Source organism: Coffea arabica, chromosome 11c (genome assembly GCF_036785885.1).
Source record: "Coffea arabica cultivar ET-39 chromosome 11c, Coffea Arabica ET-39 HiFi, whole genome shotgun sequence".
Classification (NCBI taxonomy): domain Eukaryota; kingdom Viridiplantae; phylum Streptophyta; class Magnoliopsida; order Gentianales; family Rubiaceae; genus Coffea; species Coffea arabica.
Window position 1 is genome coordinate 36,158,316 of NC_092330.1, and position 18,231 is coordinate 36,176,546.

General features: G+C 34.8%; 2 protein-coding genes across 2 annotated transcripts; both read left to right on the forward strand.

Annotated features, from left to right (window-relative positions):
* The first annotated feature begins 9,357 nt into the window (after positions 1 to 9,357).
* LOC140004378 (thaumatin-like protein) lies at positions 9,358 to 10,223 on the forward strand. The gene is made up of 2 exons (XM_072070991.1): positions 9,358 to 10,074; positions 10,114 to 10,223. Exon 1 carries the CDS (start codon positions 9,381 to 9,383, stop codon positions 10,053 to 10,055), a length of 675 nt encoding a protein of 224 aa, XP_071927092.1. The 5' UTR covers positions 9,358 to 9,380; the 3' UTR covers positions 10,056 to 10,074; positions 10,114 to 10,223.
* Positions 10,224 to 17,204: 6,981 nt separating this feature from the next.
* On the forward strand, positions 17,205 to 18,037 carry LOC113716577 (thaumatin-like protein). The gene has a single exon (XM_072069911.1). It carries the CDS (start codon positions 17,237 to 17,239, stop codon positions 17,909 to 17,911), a length of 675 nt encoding a protein of 224 aa, XP_071926012.1. The 5' UTR covers positions 17,205 to 17,236; the 3' UTR covers positions 17,912 to 18,037.
* Positions 18,038 to 18,231: the final 194 nt, after the last annotated feature.

Here is an 18,231-nt window from a genome sequence, read left to right on the forward strand (position 1 = left end):
CTCACCAGCTAGCTTTCGCTGCTCTTGCTTTGTAAGGTTGGCTGCAAATCCATTGAAACTCCTAGTATAACTTCTTACCTAGGTTTTCCCTTGGTACCTTCCATGACATGGGGGGGGGGGGGGGGGGGGAAGGAAAAATCATCATTAAGTTTTTTTAATGGATCAATTGGTACATATAAATTAGAAGGCACTGAATCTGTACACATTACATGCTATTTACAACAACGGTGAATATTCTCCTTCAGGAAGCGATCCCATGTATACAATGTAAACCTTTCATCAAGTAAAAGAAAGGCACCATCATTCCTTGCCTTGCTGTACCTTATTGAATTTGAAAGCTTCAGTTCCAATTTTCTTGCTATTAAATTGCATTTGTTAATCAAGCATGTAAAATGTAATTGTGACTTTATGAGTAAAATGAAGTACTTGGCTGCCATATATATATATATATATAACCCTGGAAACTTAATACTTTTATAGACATGAAAACAGAGGGGATCAGCAGCTACCATTGCCAATTAACGACAGGGATTATATCCAAATATAGACAATTTTAACCATTGTTTATTATAATTCCTTTTCTTTCTTTTTTTTTAAGCATAAACTTTTGCCCCTTATGCTCCTCTTAGAGAGCCAAGATCCTAGCATCAAGGGGGGCCAATCTCAGATAGCACATGAAATGTAGTAATAGAATAGTTAAGTGCAACAATGCCTATATTAAATATACCTTTTTTTCTTTCTGAATTAATTATACTTTCAAAGTGAAGTTGTGCATAAATTCAAAAGTGAAAACCATTCTATCTATTTGAGTTTAGAAACGTCGAAAGAATTTTTATGAAGGGTAATATTCATTTTTAGCTTTAAATAGGTCTAACGTTCTTGGGAAGGGTAATAATTATGAATATTTAATTATTTAGGGCAGGCAATATAGATGGAAAATTGAATTTTATAAATTCTAAATGGGAAAATAAGAGCAACTTTAAAAATTTTTAGACTTTCTAAACTTAAAAACTAATTTCCTTAAAAATGTGAAATGAAGGGGGAAAATGGTGGGGGGAGGGGGGGGGGGGGGAATGCAAGCTACATGTGGTTCCACCACTGTTTCTTCACCTTTATTTAATCCACCCAAATATCTTTTTCCTAACATCAAAGAATTTAAGGATCATACAGTATCAAATGAAAACTTCATGGGTACAAAATGGTTCTTAGTAGGGTAAGCCTCTCTCTCTTTGGACATAGTAAAAAGATCAAAGATGCATGCCCATTCTTGTGCATAATTAGTATCAAAAAACTACCTCATTTGTTTGGACAGCTTTAGAAGGAGAAGGGATAATGGGCCAATGAGAACTTTGGGGGGAAGGGGGGTGGAAAAAAAACCCTTTACCACAACAATGCCATTAACTTATTGATAGAAGGATCACATCATGAAATAAAAAAAATAATAAATTAAACTATACATATATAATCATGTATAATTTCTTGATTATATATATATATATAAATAAATTAGAAATAAAAAGCTGTAAAACCAAAAAGAGTAGAATAGCCATTGTTGCCTTCTCAATAGAAGCATAGCGATTATTGAGGCTGGAAAAACTAACAACCAAAACCATGTTTTAACTTTTCCTTGAGGTTGTGATATATATATATATATATATATATATATATATATATATTCCCCACCACAACAAAGTTTTCATTTAAATTATCTTTGAATGCAAAAATGAGCTGTACTTTTATGAACTTGTCTGCTTAAATTACATTAGATTTTGTTAACGTTGTAAAGGAAACACGTTCCTCTAACAATTGTGATGGTAATATTTTTGAAATCTAAATTTAATGTGCAACGCCTCCTCGCCTATTTCAGATGGCATGACTTATCCGTTATGCTTGTTTGTGGAGGCGTAAATTGACCAAACTACCTTCCATTTTTTCCCTTCCTACAGGACAAAGAAAATATATAACATTTCTTAGTTCAAAATAATACTGGAAAAAATAAGAATCAGCAAAATATTTACATTTCATGTCAAAGAAAGAGATGCATCAAAACAAAAATCACGGCCTTTCGAAGCTTATTGTGACTTGCAGAGAAGCTTAATCCTTGATACAAAATATGCATTTTCATAGTTATTATGTGCCTTATTTTCCAAACACTATTGTGGTTAATTACCATTTTTGTTTTAGAAATTAGTCGTCCAATTGTCATTAAGAATGGGTTTTTTTTTTTAATCATAGGCTACTATTTTAATTAAGAACAATTTTCTCATGTTATTTCTTTGGAATTTTGTTGATTATGATAAATGGAATCCTAATGACAGTTGTTTGTGATGTGTTTTTCAAATTCATTCTTTTGGATTCAGTTGGTACTAGCTTAATTATCTTTATTAACTCTACTGAAATGGATTGAGCTAACAAATTTGGGGGTTTCTGATTGGGCTCCTAGTGCTTTTGAGTGTAGAGCGGTGTCTATTAGCGAATTTCCATTATCAATTTTGGGTCGTACTCCCAACAGCCCAAAGAATTTAATTTACAAAAATGAAAATCCGTTTGAGTTTTAATACTACACATATACGCCCCAAGATTCAATTTGGTTGGCAAGAACATTACTCATGTGATTGTAAGCTATATGAGTCGACTCTCAATCGCTTCTCTTTTATTCCTTTTTAAGGTTTGAAGTCTCTCCTTGAAAAAAAAAAGAAAAAAAAAAAAAAAGAAAACCCCACATATACTATTGAAGTTGCAAATTTTGTTAATAAAACCAAAAACAAATATAGAAAATTATTATAAACTATTTATTGCAAGTTTTGTCAATCATACACCAATTATGACTAACTTAAGAAATAATAGTTTCTTTTCCTTTTAAATAGTAAATAAGTTGAATATCCAAAAAAAAGATAAATAGAAATCTTAGTTTGTTTTGAAACATTATATAAACATGCATCAACACAATGCAAATCATAAATGGTAGGAAAATATTGCTGTATGCTATGCACGACACTATACGACAGAAATAAAGCAAAAGATACATAGTCCATTTCTTTTAGTTTTTAGCTATTTACACGTCTGTGTATATTGGTATAACCATGTCGTGTTTTCTTAGTACTTTTTGCACACTAAATGCGGAAACAAAACCAATCAACTATAATTGTCTCTAATTAAAAAAAATTTTGGAGGATAAGGAATAAGGAGAAAGAATTAAAGATTAAAATGAATGAAATGCTTGCTACAATTCTAATTTTTTATTTTTTTTCCCTTTTTTTGTGATAGACATTTTTTCCTTGAAGAAAAAATAACACAAAGACAATAAATGTTAATTAAGGATTTTCAAACATTCTGGCATCAGCTGGTGATAATAATATCATCTTCGTTACATGCCTTTTTACTCACAATAAAAAAAAAAGGCATGTCAGTATAAGTTACTTAATTCTGCTCTCAAGTTTCCCCTCCTCTCGTATAGTATAAACTGCCTTACAGTCACTAGCAGCCTACTACAATAAAAGCTAGGGTAATATTAATATCCTGTAATCTGAACCCTAAATAGCTGGGAATTCCCAGTCAAGTCTTGCTGATAAACAAATGTATCCCAGTGCCTATTTAGGATTGCGGAGGAAAAGGTTTTTTAGCTAGTAGATATTCTTTTTTTTTTTTTGTTAAAGTATTTTCTACTTAATAATGTATAATTCTGAAATTTTTTGAAACATATTTCTCTCTTCATTTAGTTAAAGTTTATGATAAAATGGTTAAAATCAAATTTTTATTTTTTTAAAATATAGAAAAAAATTCTAAGAGTGCCAATTTCGAGCTTGTATTAAAAATGCCTGAGTGCCAAAAAATTTTACTCCTAAATTCAAAAAATGATACCTTAAAAGTTCTTTTATTCTCCAAATATACTTTTTCAATACAAGCAGTACCGTAATATCAAACAGACTCCCAGTATCTCAAAAAAAAAAAAAAAAAAAAAAGAAGCAAGAATAGCTGCCAACGGTTTCAAAAAGTTATTGTATGATTCAATATCACGTGTGAATAGAGCTGTTAATCGAGCCGAGTATTTGGCTGCCGAACTCGACTCGAGCTCGTTAGGAAAACGGGTTTTAAAATGTGTTCGAACTCGACTCGTTAAATATACATGTGGCTTGAGCTCGAGCTCGAGCTCGACTCGTTTATCACAAACGAGTCGAGTTTCACGAGCTCGAGCTCAAGTTCGTGCAAATTAACTTTAATAAAAATCTATAATTTTTAATTTTTATAATTTTGATTTTTAAAATAACAAATATACCCTTCATTAATGAGTTCTAACGAGCTACTCGAGTATCAAACGAGCCGAGCTTGTTAACTAAACGAGCCTGTTTCGAGCTCGAGCTCGACTTGTTAATCAAAATTAACGAGTCGAGCTCGAGCTTTAATGAGTCGAGCTCTAACGAACTTTCGAACTACTCGATTGATTTAAGCTCTACGTGTGAATCTCACAAAAGGGTGTATTAAAATTACAATTGTGTTCAAAGTAATTTATATTATTATTAAACAAACAGAATTACAATTTGTTCAAATATATGTAACCCTCCTCGAGGATAGGCTGCTAGCTTGATAGGTACTTTACCCTCAACCCTCAAGGATAGGCAGCTAGCTTGATAGGTATTTTATATAAATTGATAGATACTTTACCCTCAAGGATAGGCTGCTAGCTTGATAGGTATTTTATATAAATTGATAGGTATTTTACCCTCAAGGATAGGCAGCTAGCGTGATAGGTATTTTATATAAATTGCTAGGTACTTTACCCACAACCCTCAAGGATAGGCTCTAGCTTTTGACTTGGTTCGGACTAGAGAAGATGACAAACGGATGTAGGGTCTTGATTTATGCCCTCTCTACTGCTCCGAAATCTTCTTGTTAAAATTCTCGACTAAGTGAAAGAAGGCCAATTGCACCCCCCTCAACTTTTGAAATCTCCGGAATAACCTAAAAAAATTTGTCTGAATTTTTTGAAATATATTTCTCTCTTCATTTAGTTAAAGTTTATGATAAAATGGTTAAAATCAATTTTTTATTTTTTAAAATATAGAAATAACTCTAAAAGTGCCAATTTCGAGCTTGTATTAAAAATGCCTACGTGGCAAAAAATTTTACTCCTAACTTCAAAAAAATGATACTTATTAAATACATTAAAAGTGCTTTTATTCTCCAAATGTACTTTTTTAGAACAAGCAATACCGCAATCTCAAACAGACTCCTAGTGTCTCAACGAAATATAGCCAAGAACAGCTACCAACAGTTCCGAAAAGTTGGGCCTATTTAGAACCTGAGTTTTTTAGGAGTTTGTCTAAAACTTTACTGTAGTGCACTGTAGAAGTTTTTGAAAAAATTTTGTAGAAGTTTTTATAAGGTGAAAATTTTTTTTTGTAAGATGAAAAATTTTGTAGAGTGAAAAACTTTTTTTTTCCTTTTCTTTTTTTTTTCTCTTTCTCTTTCTTTTTCTTTTCTTTCTTTCCTTTTTCTTTTCTTTCCTCTCTTCTTCTTTTTCTTCTTCCTTTTTCTTCTTCTTTTTTCTTTCTTTCCTCCCCGTTACCTCCCAGCAGCACTTACGCCCGCCACCCCTCTCCTCCCTTTCCCCTTCTCCTCTCGCCACCTTCCCTCTGCGACCGTGACCCCCTCCCCTCCGCCACCCCCTGCCCTTTCCCCCTGCCACCCCCTGCCCTTTCCTCTGCCAGCATGACCCCCTCCCCCCGCCACCCCTGCCTTTTCCCCAGCTTCTCCCGCCACTCCCCCTTCCCTTGCCACCCCCCTGCCCTTTTCTCTGCCAGCGCGACCCCCTCCTCCTGCCACCTCCCCTGCCCTTTCCCCAGTTTCTCCTGCTACCTCCCATGCGCGACCCCCTCCCCCGCCACCCCCTGCCCTTTCCCCAGCACGACCCCCTCCTCCCGCCACCCCCCGGACGGCGCTGAAATAGTCCTCCGGTTTCCGGCAAAAAGCATCGAGGAATTTACGGAACTTGGAACGTTTCGTCGCGGAGGATTTCCTCTTCTGCATCCAGTTGAATAAGGAAACCATCACGTTGAATTTGATGTCAAATTCCTCCATTCTGGACTTTTTTTTCCCCCTTTTTTTCTTTTTCTGGGCTATGATTTTGCTTGTTCGGTTCTTGGGGTTCTATGTTCACTTTTTGTGTTTGAAAATGAAGGATTTAAAAACTGCCTGAAATGGGGAGGGGGAAGGGGGTAGGGCTGGCAGAGGGGAAGAGGGGAGGGGGGAGAGAAAAAAAAACTTTGTGTATGGCCGGAACTGGCCGCCGGAATAGTAACTGGCGTCGGAAGTGGTGCTGGAGGTGGTGGCCGGCAGCGGAGGATGTGGTGGGTTGGGTGGGGGCGGAAAAAGAAAAAAAGTTTGAAGGGAAAGTTTTTTTTGTGTATTTTTGAAGTGTGTAGGTAAAAAGTTTTGGGAAGTTTTTTGGGGTTCCTGTAGCAAAAGTTGTTAAAAAACTAGTAGGTAAAAAATTTGGTCTAAAAACTCACTTCCAAACAGGCCCGTTATTTTATCAAATTAACTTTACTCAAATACATAACCCTAATCATATTATATTCATAAATATATATATTTTAAATTATTAATCCATTTATATCCAAATCCGGGTCTAATACGTGGCAGAATACTATATTCCGTATTCAACCCGTTTTTTGTTTGACAAAATGGATCCGGATCAGGATCCGGATAACGGAATTAAATCCCTATCCGTACCCGCAATAATTTCACGGATCCGGTCCGGGTCTAAATCCGAACCATTGACAGGCCTAATTGTATGATTCAGCGTCATGTGTGAATCTCGCAAAAGGGTGTATTAAAATTACATTGTGTTCAAAGAAATTTATATTATTAATCAAACAGATTTAAAATTTGTTCAACTAGATGTAACCCTTCTGGCAGCGCAACGGTCCCTGCCCTTATGGATAGGCTGCTAGGTTGATAGGTAATACCATACCATTGAGTAATAGCAACCTCTGGCTGGTATGCCAAACTATCTACAAAAGATAAGCTGTTAGCTTGGTAGGTAATACCATACCATACCATTAAGTAATACCATGCCTTTATTGTCCTTTTGTGTTGTTGCTTTTGTATAAGGGAACTCTTGAGACTAAGAAGCTAGAGAATCACACTGGGCAAAAGTTACAGTAACTGAATTTAGATTGAACAAACCATCAGCCTTTGGGTTAGTGGTGACCACCAAGCGGAAGCCTTATCTCCTAATTGCCATATTATGTGGCTCTCTAAAAAATCTAGACGGGTGTGTACTATACCCGTTGTATACCCATCTAATTCGATGATGGTTCAATTCCCGTCGATTCTCTTCCATTGGCTCAGTTGGGCCTTCACTTAAAATAGGTTAGAGTAGGAGTAGGAGTATATGTAAAGTAAACTATTGTCGACCGTAAAAAAAAAAAATTTAGATTGAACATGAATTTAGCAATTTAGCCACCTGAAATGCTATCCTGATAAGTTGCCAAAACTGAAGTTTATGCTCAAAAAAATTGCTGGAACTGAACACTGCTCCAAACGGGACTAATGGGTTTTATTTTGTTTACTCCAGGAAACTTTTATAGATCCAGGGTTAGAAGTGTTATTCCTCTTGATATACTGATTGAATTTTCTAAGCTTCCTCAAGTCATTTGCCTAACTTTTGAATTGGTTCGGACCAAAGAAGGATGACAAACAGATGTAGGCAGGAGTAGGGTCTTGAATCTTGTTAAAATTCTCGACTGTGGAAGAAGGCATATCAATTTTAGCTATTAGACTAAAACTTTCTCGATATATTGAAAATTTGACATTCACTACGTCATAACATGTTTTAACGTATGATCACCATTTTCTTGTTTTGAACATACACGTCAGTCATTCAATGTGGCTAATTAATATCTGTATATTGCTAATTCTTTCCACTAATTAAGTGATAAGATAATTATTTTGAACGATATTTGTAGGAAAATTGTAACATAATATTTTATTAATAACCGCTTTTGTGATAGTAAAAGAAGTTAGAAAGTAATTCCTGAAATTAATCCCACATCGATCAAAGGGGGGTTGAGGGTTAGATTATTAGTTTCCTGGATGATCTCAAGAGTTGCCGGTTTTTGAGATTTACTTGGGATTAAGGGTTAGTAATTTAATTCTGGTTTCTTCATTGAAAGTAATTCTTGAAATTAATGTGGTTAAAAAAACGCTCCATCCAAACAGAAAATTCACGTCTTTTGATTCTTTTTGTCTTTCGTGGAAGTAATCCACGAATTGGACACTTGAGAAAAAATGGAGCATCGATTAAAAGAACAATCAAGTTTACGTGACCAGATAAAAAGAACAATGAGCAGGGGCGGAGTCAAGGCCAGCCCAATTGCACCCTCCTCAACTTTTGAAATCTCTAGAATAACCTATAAAAATTTATCTTTTATTGTTGTTGCCCAACTTTTGCCTCCCTTGAAATTTAATAATATTCCCTCTAACCTTACAATTCCCCCCCCCCCCCCAAAATTTTAAAATTGTATGCAGTTACCACCATCATTTCTACAATGCAACATTAACATAAAATATATTATACGATGCTATTTTTATTTTCTTTCTAACAAATCTTATTCACTCAACATTAAGCTTATCATATATATTAAACTATATGAATTACAAGCAAATCAAACATATATATATTCATTTGACTCTCTATACATTATCCGCCTATTGTATGTATGAATATATACATCTAATACGCAATGCATAATTTAATTATTATGCACTTTTATACAATTTTTATGCATAGTTGTAATTACTATGTAATTTTATCCCATTAGAAGACCTGATAATTTTTGCAAATGAAAACAAGTTGTAGATAATTTTTTAAATTATTTTAATATTAAGTAAAGTGGCAGTACATCAAAGACATTTAGTTATCCCAAAAATATCCCAAAAATCTATAACACATTGTAAACCTATGTTAGTATTGTAAACCTATGTTAGTATTATTACAGGAGATTATACAACTCCTTCTGGTATCGTATCCTCAAGTCAAATTCATGGTTAGATGGTGAAATAAGTTTTTCGGACCCTTAGACTGTATTACTTCAATCATTTAAAATTTGAACCACTATTAATTACCACTAAAAGATAAAAATTACGGGAATGGTTTCTCAAGGGGAATATAAAATTTTCTTATTATTGCGCCTCATGAATAAAGGTCCTAACTCCACCAATGACAACGAAGGATGGCAGCTGGCTGAAATTATGCGGAAGGATTATGCACATATCCGCATCTTTTGAATCATTCCTATTCACCAATATAAACCCCCAAGCTGTGGCATCTTGAAACCACAACCAGATACCAGTTCACTTAGAAAGTTTGAAACACCATGAAGTTCACCTACACTTTGTCCCTTCTGGTTTTGTGCCTAACTTTGTACTTAACCTTCACCAATGCTGCAAATTTCAACATTATAAACCAATGTACCTACACAGTTTGGGCAGCTGCTTCCCCAGGCGGTGGCAGGCGGCTCGACCGAGGCCAATCATGGTCCCTAAACGTGGCTCCTGGCACCACCCACGCTCGCATTTGGGGCCGAACCAATTGCAACTTTGATGCCAATGGCCGAGGCCAATGTCAAACAGGTGACTGCAACGGGGGCCTCGTATGCCAAGGCTATGGAAAGCCTCCGAATACACTAGCTGAATTCGCCCTAAACCGGCCTAACAACGTAGACTACATCGACATTTCCAACGTTGATGGATTCAACATCCCAATGGAGTTCAGCTCCGTTACTCGTTGCCGTAATATCAGATGTTCAGCGCCTATTGTTGATCAATGCCCAGCTAAGCTAAGAACTCCAGGTGGATGCAACAATCCCTGCACTGTCTTTAAAACAAATGAGTTCTGTTGCACCAATGGCCCAGGAAGCTGCCGCCCGACCGACTTCTCCAGGTTCTTTAAGAGCAGGTGCCCTGATGCTTATAGCTATCCTCAAGATGATCCCACAAGCTTGTTTACTTGCCCAAGTGGTACAAATTATAGGGTTGTCTTCTGCCCTTAAATAAAGCTAGATATTTAAGGTTCTTGTGACAGCTTATATGCTCCAAGAACTTCACTAGAAAAGTAGATTATGAGAAATAAACGCATATGTGAACCTTCTGGTAATGGTTCACTGGAATTGGGATAAATTTGAGCACATATAGCATTGTGCGGTTTGTCTTCTTTATCAGCTTTTTGGCTTTATAAACTACTTATGAACTAGATGACCAGTTCAAAACTAATGAAGTTTTACTAAATTAATCAGTAAGAAGGATTTACGGATCTCTAGTTTTAAATTAGATTGTCAAAATACTTTGTTCCCCACACTTCGAAAATTTGAGTCATGTTTAGGTTTAACTTACATAGGAGAATTCCTTTTTTTTTTTTTTTCTGAAATTCAGACCATCTCTCCAGTCAAATACTAAGATGTCATATAAATCAAATTAATTTGTTTAAGTGTATTACACAATCATACTTCATGTATATAAATGTTACCACAAAATCAAGAGTAAGAAAAGTTTGTCTTGCAACTATTCAAGAAATGGAAGCTTGGTGTAAATTCAAAACAAAAATGGAGATTTCTATACTAAGGTAAACCCCAAAATAATTGAAAATGATAATCTCATGAAATAACAAAGATGGTGAGATGAAAGATTACTAAGTAAGATAAAGGTGCGATTAAGGCGTTCAATCGAGGAAACTTGTAGATGCCAAATTGACAATTTGATGCACATATGCTTAATAGTATTCAAGTGTTCATTCTTAAAAGTTGGAATTGGGCCAATATTGTAATTCAGCCCGGTTGTATATTTATTACATTATACTGTTATATTCATGGAAACAGTGATGTAAATGAATAAAACATTTCATCTACAGTGAATATAATATTAGGGTAAATTATTTATAATTCTTCTGTAATTTTATATAATGTCAGACGATCTCCCATATGTTTCAAAATAGTCACATCACCCCCTATGATTTTATGTAAAGCAGAGAATAAATAAAAAGTACTATCAATTACAATGTGTATACCAAACGTGCTCTAAAAATATGTGTCATAAAATCTTAGTTTTCATGTAATCCACTTATGAGATGTATAATTATCCACTTTACCTCCTATAATTTTTGTATTTATCCAAATAATCCCCTATGCTTTTATATAAGATAGTTAAACTGTCAATTGATTTAGCATTTATACAAGGGCACTATTAATATGTTAATTAATAGTCGTCCAAGCAACCATCAAGACACAGCCAACAGAACAAGCTATTAGCAACTCAAATTTTATCAATCATTACATGTACTAGAGCTTAATTGGCAAGGAAGAAGTGAATTTACTTGGCTTTTAATTCGTTCTTTATCCTCGAAGCAGTCTTTGCATATCTACCAGAGGGAATTTTGTCAATGTATTAACTGCATTTCCCTGCTTCACTAATGGTTAGAACATAAATAAAGCAAGGTGTTCTGGAACAACGTCAAATCAAACATAAAACCAATTTATGCATGACAAGGGCAGAAATTAAGGTCAATACATGCTGCTAAATTTACTCCATTACCAAGGACAACTTCACCGATGATCTTGGGATTTGTAGTAGTTGTTGCGATGGTGAACAACCATGGTGCTGTACTTGTAATCTGTCCTTGTACAAGACCATTATTTCCTGCCGATTACAGTAAGTATTCCCTTCTGTGCTGCATGAAAAGATCCAATTGCTATAGAATTATCTTTCAATCAACCGGATAATTGAAACCAATTAAAATTGTAATAATGTCTACTCCATCGGCTATAGCATCGTTGAATCAAGCCAATATATCAGCATCATCACAGCATGGAAAAGCACAAGCATTGTATACAGCATTCCTTGCTGCAGGCGCCCCTCCTCGTATAGTACCTTCTACAATTCCATAGTAACTCACATCCATGACAATGTTTCCTGCAGCTGTGTGCGTTCCATTATGACCCTATAAATCTGTTGCAGAATCTGATACATGGTACCGAGCTCCAATAATTTTTCTGTAGACATGTACACATCAAAATGATAATCGAAGTTTCCCATTCAACATTTCCTATGTAAACTAACAAAAAGTAGAAACTTTTCCTGTTGCACATGAAATCAATCCCGCCGTAACACACTCCTTTCCATTTGCTGGGAATAGGACCAAAACTTTGTTCACGAAAACTCTCTGATTCTGGCCAAATTCCAGAATCAAGTAACTCCTATGACTATATCACTCTCAAATGCAAGATTTCGGGGGGCACTTATAGGAAAACAAATAAAGTCGCACGATGCTGTTGTATAAGTTGAAGCCTTTTGCTTGGAAATATAGAAACCACATGATCATGAGCTGCAAATTTAGTTAAGAACTCACACATTAGTGGAAGATTAATAGATTTCAAAAATCAGGAAAGTTGAAAGAGACTAACGTTGCAAAATTGCACAGACCAGCCAACTTTTGCTGCTCTTGCTTTGTAAGGTAGGCTGAAAATCCATTGAAACTCCTAGTATAACTTCTTCCCAAGATTTCCCCTTGATAATTTCCATGACATAAAGAAAAAGAAATAAATAATGTTATAAAAAAGTTTTTTTTATGCATCAATTGGTATGTAGTATAAGTTTGTGGGCACTGAATATATGCATTAATTGCTATCTTAAGCTTCTTCCAGGATACTAACATGGTGCTCGGAAGCTGAATATTCTCTTTCAGGATGCGATTCCACGTAAACTGTAAACCTGTCATCAAGTAAAAGAAAACTATCATTTCTTGACTTGCTGCATGTTATTGAATTTGAACGCTTCAGTTATGCGACAGTTATATTTATCGTGTAAAATGTTGTAGTTATGATCACTACATTGAAGTACAATGCTGCAAATTCAATATATTACCCGATACGCATTAATCAAAGAAAATTAATCTTTTACAGAAATGAAAAGAGAAGATATCAATGGCACTATTGCCAATACTGATGGGCAACATATCCAGTTCTATAGGCAACATTAGCCATTGTTTTCAGGAATTACATTTTCTAGCTCCAACTATATATTGTTACTTATGTTCCTTAATGTATGTTAATCTCTATTAGTACATTTTTTCAGACCTAAAAGATTTCTGGGTCGTACAATACGAAATCAAAAGGTGATGTGTACAAATGGTCCTTAGAAAGGGTAAGCCTGTCTCTTAGGACTTAAATACAAGGATCAAAGATGCATGTCCCATTTTGTGCATAATTAATATCAAAAACCAACCTGATTTGTTTAGAAAAGTTTGTTAAAACAATGCAACATTACCTTTAGTCAAAAATCGTGGGCTATTGTTGCATTTATGAGTTACATAAAAGTCATCCATACAGGCAGAAGAAATCCAGCATTTCTTGCGGCTTTGGAGTGCTTCGTTTTTACTCATGCTTGTATCTTGAGCCAGATTTGATATCTCAAGAATGAGACTCTGATAAGATTAGAGTAAGTATGCTCAAGATTTGAAGCGAGGCTCAACTTAGTAATGTTTTGTGCAAGATTATTTGTGAGTGTTGTTATTTTATACATTTTTTTAGTGTAATGTATTATTTGTTTGCCTTTATTATCAGTAGACTTAATCCATTAATTTGGTAAATCCACCACAATCTAACAAAGCTCTGTTACTCGGGGAGTCCCATGGACACAGTACCCGTACAAAATAAAGATTCCAACATAGATATGGGAGGGCAAAATAGAGAGTCTGAAAAACATAATAGAAAAGCTTGAGAAGGGAAGTGGATAATGGACCAATGAGAACAAGAAAATAAAACAATTAAACCCTAATATTTATTCTCATCCACTTATTGAGTAGAAGGATCATGTCATGAAATCAAAAGATTATGGAATAACTTGTAACAAAATATTTTTCCCGTAATGATATACTATATCCCATATGATTGAAGAAAAAGAAAAATGACTTGCCTGACTTTCTTCACCAGAATGGTGCATAATAGGCTCATTAGAATTGCTAATACAAATAAGAAACAAAATGCTATAAACCCAAAAGAGTAGTACAGCGACCCTAAAACATGCTTTAACTTTTCCTTAAAGTTGTGACTCAAATATTTAAGATCACAACAAAGTTCTCATTTCAATTGTTCTAAATGCAACAACGAGCTGCATGCATATTGACTTGTCTTGCTACATTGATTAATAGTTTTTAACGTTGGAAAGGAAACACAAAAAATTTAAGCTATAGTGATGATTGAGTAATATTTCTGAGATCTGAATTAAAATGTGTAATACCTTTCCTATTTCGGATGGTATGAATTATGCGTTATGTTTCTTGTAGGGAGATGTAAGTTGGCCTACCTACCTTCCATTTTTGCCTATAAAAGAAATTTTTTGTTCAATATAATACTGGAACTAATAAGAATTAGAAAAGTATTTCTATTTCCAGTCAAAGAAAATTGAGACGTCAAAACCAGAAACCTTATTGTAACTTGAATGTTTGTGATGTCTTTTGTAAGCATTATTTTCCATTCAGTTGGTACTAGCTTAATTATCTTTAGTAAGGTTCTATTTGATAATTTAACTCAGCACTCAAACTTAATGGGTTCAGATCATAATATGTTCAAACGCATTTGATAACTAAAAATAAGACATTTGAATTAATTAAGTGACACTGAATTTTGCACAATTTATTTCAAAAATAAGTGATAAATTATTCAAGTATCACTTAATGTGATATACATTTAAATGTTTCAGATTTAATACTCAACAATTCAGTAAATTAACGAATTTAGACTTTAGATTTCAAATTTCATTTTTCAAACTTTAGTTTTATCAAACGTACCCTAAGGGTGTGTTTGATAAAACTGAAGTCTGAATCTATTAAATTATTGAATTTTTAAGTATTAAATCTAATACATTTGACTGCATATCACATTCAGTAATAAGTGAATAGCTTATCACTTAATTTTGGGAGCAAATTTTGCCTAGAAAATTTAATACTATTTAATTAATTCAGATGTTAAATTTTTTATTATCAAATGGTCTGAATATATTAAAAATTGAATCCATTAAGTTTAAATGCTGAATTGGATTATCAAACAGAATCTAAGTCTATTAAGGGGATTGAACCAATAAATTTGATGAGTTTCAGTTTAACAATATATTTAACAAATTATCACTGCCCAATAAGGGCCCATCTAAAAACACTTGAAACAAGTGCATGCTTGTTTGGTGATTTCCGGCTGGGCTCCCGCTGCTCTTGCAGTGTCCATTAACGAATTCCTATTGTCAATTTTGGGTCGTATATCCACCAGCCCATGGAATTTATTTACAAAGGGAAATCCTTTTAAGTTGTGAATTTAATTAGTATAACGAGAAATAATTTGAGAAAATTACAACAAAGTACAAACCATATGTGCAAGTTTTCTCAAACACATACCAATTATGAATAGCTTAAGAAATGATGAATAAATCATCTTTTTCAGCTTTTCTTTTTGGCCCATTGTTAAATCTTCTTTGTTCCCTCAACAAAAAAAAAAAGAAGAAAGAAATAAACTTCATCTTTTTAATTAGTGAATAAAATGTATATGAAGAGAAAAAGATAATTAAATATCTTAATACTAAAACATAATGCTACTTAAGAAGTTTCAAAAATTTTGGTATCAGTTAGTGATAATAATTTCTCCTAACGCATTCTTTTATCTACTACAAAAAAAAAAACGTTATAACTTATTATAAAAACCATCCAAAATCACATTGATTCTTAAGTATTCCCCTTTCTCCTTGTAAGGGATGAATTGCATCCAAATCAGGTTCCTTACAAGTGGCTAGCACCCTAATGGCCTAATCCATGGAAGCCATATTACAAAAGTGGACTACAAAAGCTAGGGGAATATAATTTCCCATACTTCTTATTGTAATCATTCCCAATTTACCTTGGCATATACTGGTTTGTTACAAGACTTCAATCGCTAGCTCTGAACCTCTGGCTAGTATGTAATGGCAGATTATCTACTAGGATCAGAGGCAGTTACTAGATTGGAAATCAATACCAGACTAGTAGTGCCCTTTATCTTGTTGCTTTTGTATCATTGGGTTCTTGAAAACAAAAGGCTAGAGAATCACACCGGGCACAAGTTGCAGTAAATGAATTTTGATTGAACATGAATTTAGCATTTTACCCACCTCAAATGCTATTCTGGAAAGTTGCCAAAACTGAAGTTTAAGCTCAAAAAACTGCTTGAACACTGCCCCAAACAGGGCCTTTTTTTTTTTTTTTTTTTTTTTAAAAAACTACTTGAGTAAGTTCTACGAAATCCAGGACTAGAAACTCTTGTTCCACTTGATACGCTGATTGTCTTGATGCCATTTGCCTAACTTCTGAGTGGATCGGGACTGGAGAAGGAAGACAAACGCATGTGTGGCCTTCATTTATGCCCCGTCTGCTGCTTCAGAATCTAGTTGCAGTTCCCGTCTAAGAGGAAGAATCTAAAGGACAAAGAAACAAGCAGAAGACTTTAGTAGTCATGAAATTATCATTAGTCTCCTCAGGGCTGGAATTTGAAAAAAACCCTGAATACTAACATGTTGATATTGGCTACCCAGAACAGAAAGTTATCGCTAAAATAATTACAAGCTAATACCATCATTTCTAATTTTGAACTTACGTTTCAGTGTATCTAATCCTTATTAATTTGTATAATTGCTAATTCTTTCTACTAATTAAGTCAAAAGAGAATTGTTTTGAATGATCTTTTTTCTTTTTCGAAAATTGTAATATAATATTTTGATCATAAGCGCATTTGAGATTTTCAAAGATGTTAGATAGTGATTCTTGAAAACAACGAAAAACTCCACCCAAACAGATAAGCCATGTCTGTATCTTTTTTCTATCTTTCTTAGAGGTAATCCACGAATTGGACACTAACTAAGAAAACATCATAACATTGACATATTAGAACACTGAAGTTCACATTACCAGAAGAATAAAAAATGAGGGATGAGAACTGACTGAAATTATGCAGGAGGATTATTGAGAGAGAAGCATCTTCGAATCATTCCTAGAATACAAGACAAGACCATCAACATCTCTGAAATTTCTCATGTAGAAAATTTGTTAAGAAGATTAACATGTACGCGCAAAATGATAGCAGCCAATCGCCCTATATAAACCCCCAAGCTGTGGCATCTTGAAACCACAACCAGCTACCAGTTCACTTAGAATTTTTGAAACACCATGAAGTTCACCTACATTTTGTCCCTTTTGGTTTTGTGCCTAACTTTATACTTCACTTTCGCCAATGCTGCAAATTTCAACATCACAAACAAATGTACCTACACAGTTTGGGCAGCTGCTTCCACAGGTGATGGCAGGCAACTCGACCGAGGCCAATCATGGTCCCTAGATGTGGCTCCTGGCACCACCAAAGCTCGCATTTGGGGCCGAACCAATTGCAAATTTGATGCCAATGGCCAGGGCCAATGTCAAACAGGTGACTGCAACAAGCGCCTCAAATGCCAAGGCTATGGAAATCCACCAAATACGCTAGCTGAATTTGCCCTAAACCAGCCTAACAACTTAGACTACATCGACATCTCCAACGTTGATGGATTCAACATCCCAATGGAGTTCAGCTCTGTAACTCCGTGCCGCGTTATCAAATGTTCGAAACCTATTGTTGATCAATGCCCAGCTCAGCTAAGAACTCCAGGTGGATGCAACAACCCCTGCACTGTTTTTAAAAGAAATGAGTACTGCTGCACCAATGGCCCAGGAAGCTGTGGCCCGACCGACTTCTCCAGGTTCTTTAAGAGCAGGTGCCCTGATGCTTATAGCTATCCTCAAGATGATCGCACAAGCTTGTTTGCTTGCCCAAGTGGTACAAATTATAGGGTTGTCTTCTGCCCTTAAATAAAGCTAGATATTTAAGGTTCTTGTGACAGCTTATATGCTCCAAGAACTTCACCAGAAAAGTAGATTATGAGAAATAAACGCATATGTGAACCTTGTGGTAATGGTTCACTGGAATTGGGATAAGTTTGAGCACATATAGCATTGTGCGATTTGTCTTCTTTATCAGCATTTTGGCTCTTTAAACAACTTATGAACTAGATCACCAGTTCAAAACTAATGAAGTTTTACTAAATTAATCTGTAAGAAGGATTTACAGATCTCTAGTTTTAAATTAGATTGTCAAAATACTTTGTTCCCCGCACTTCAAAAATTTGAGT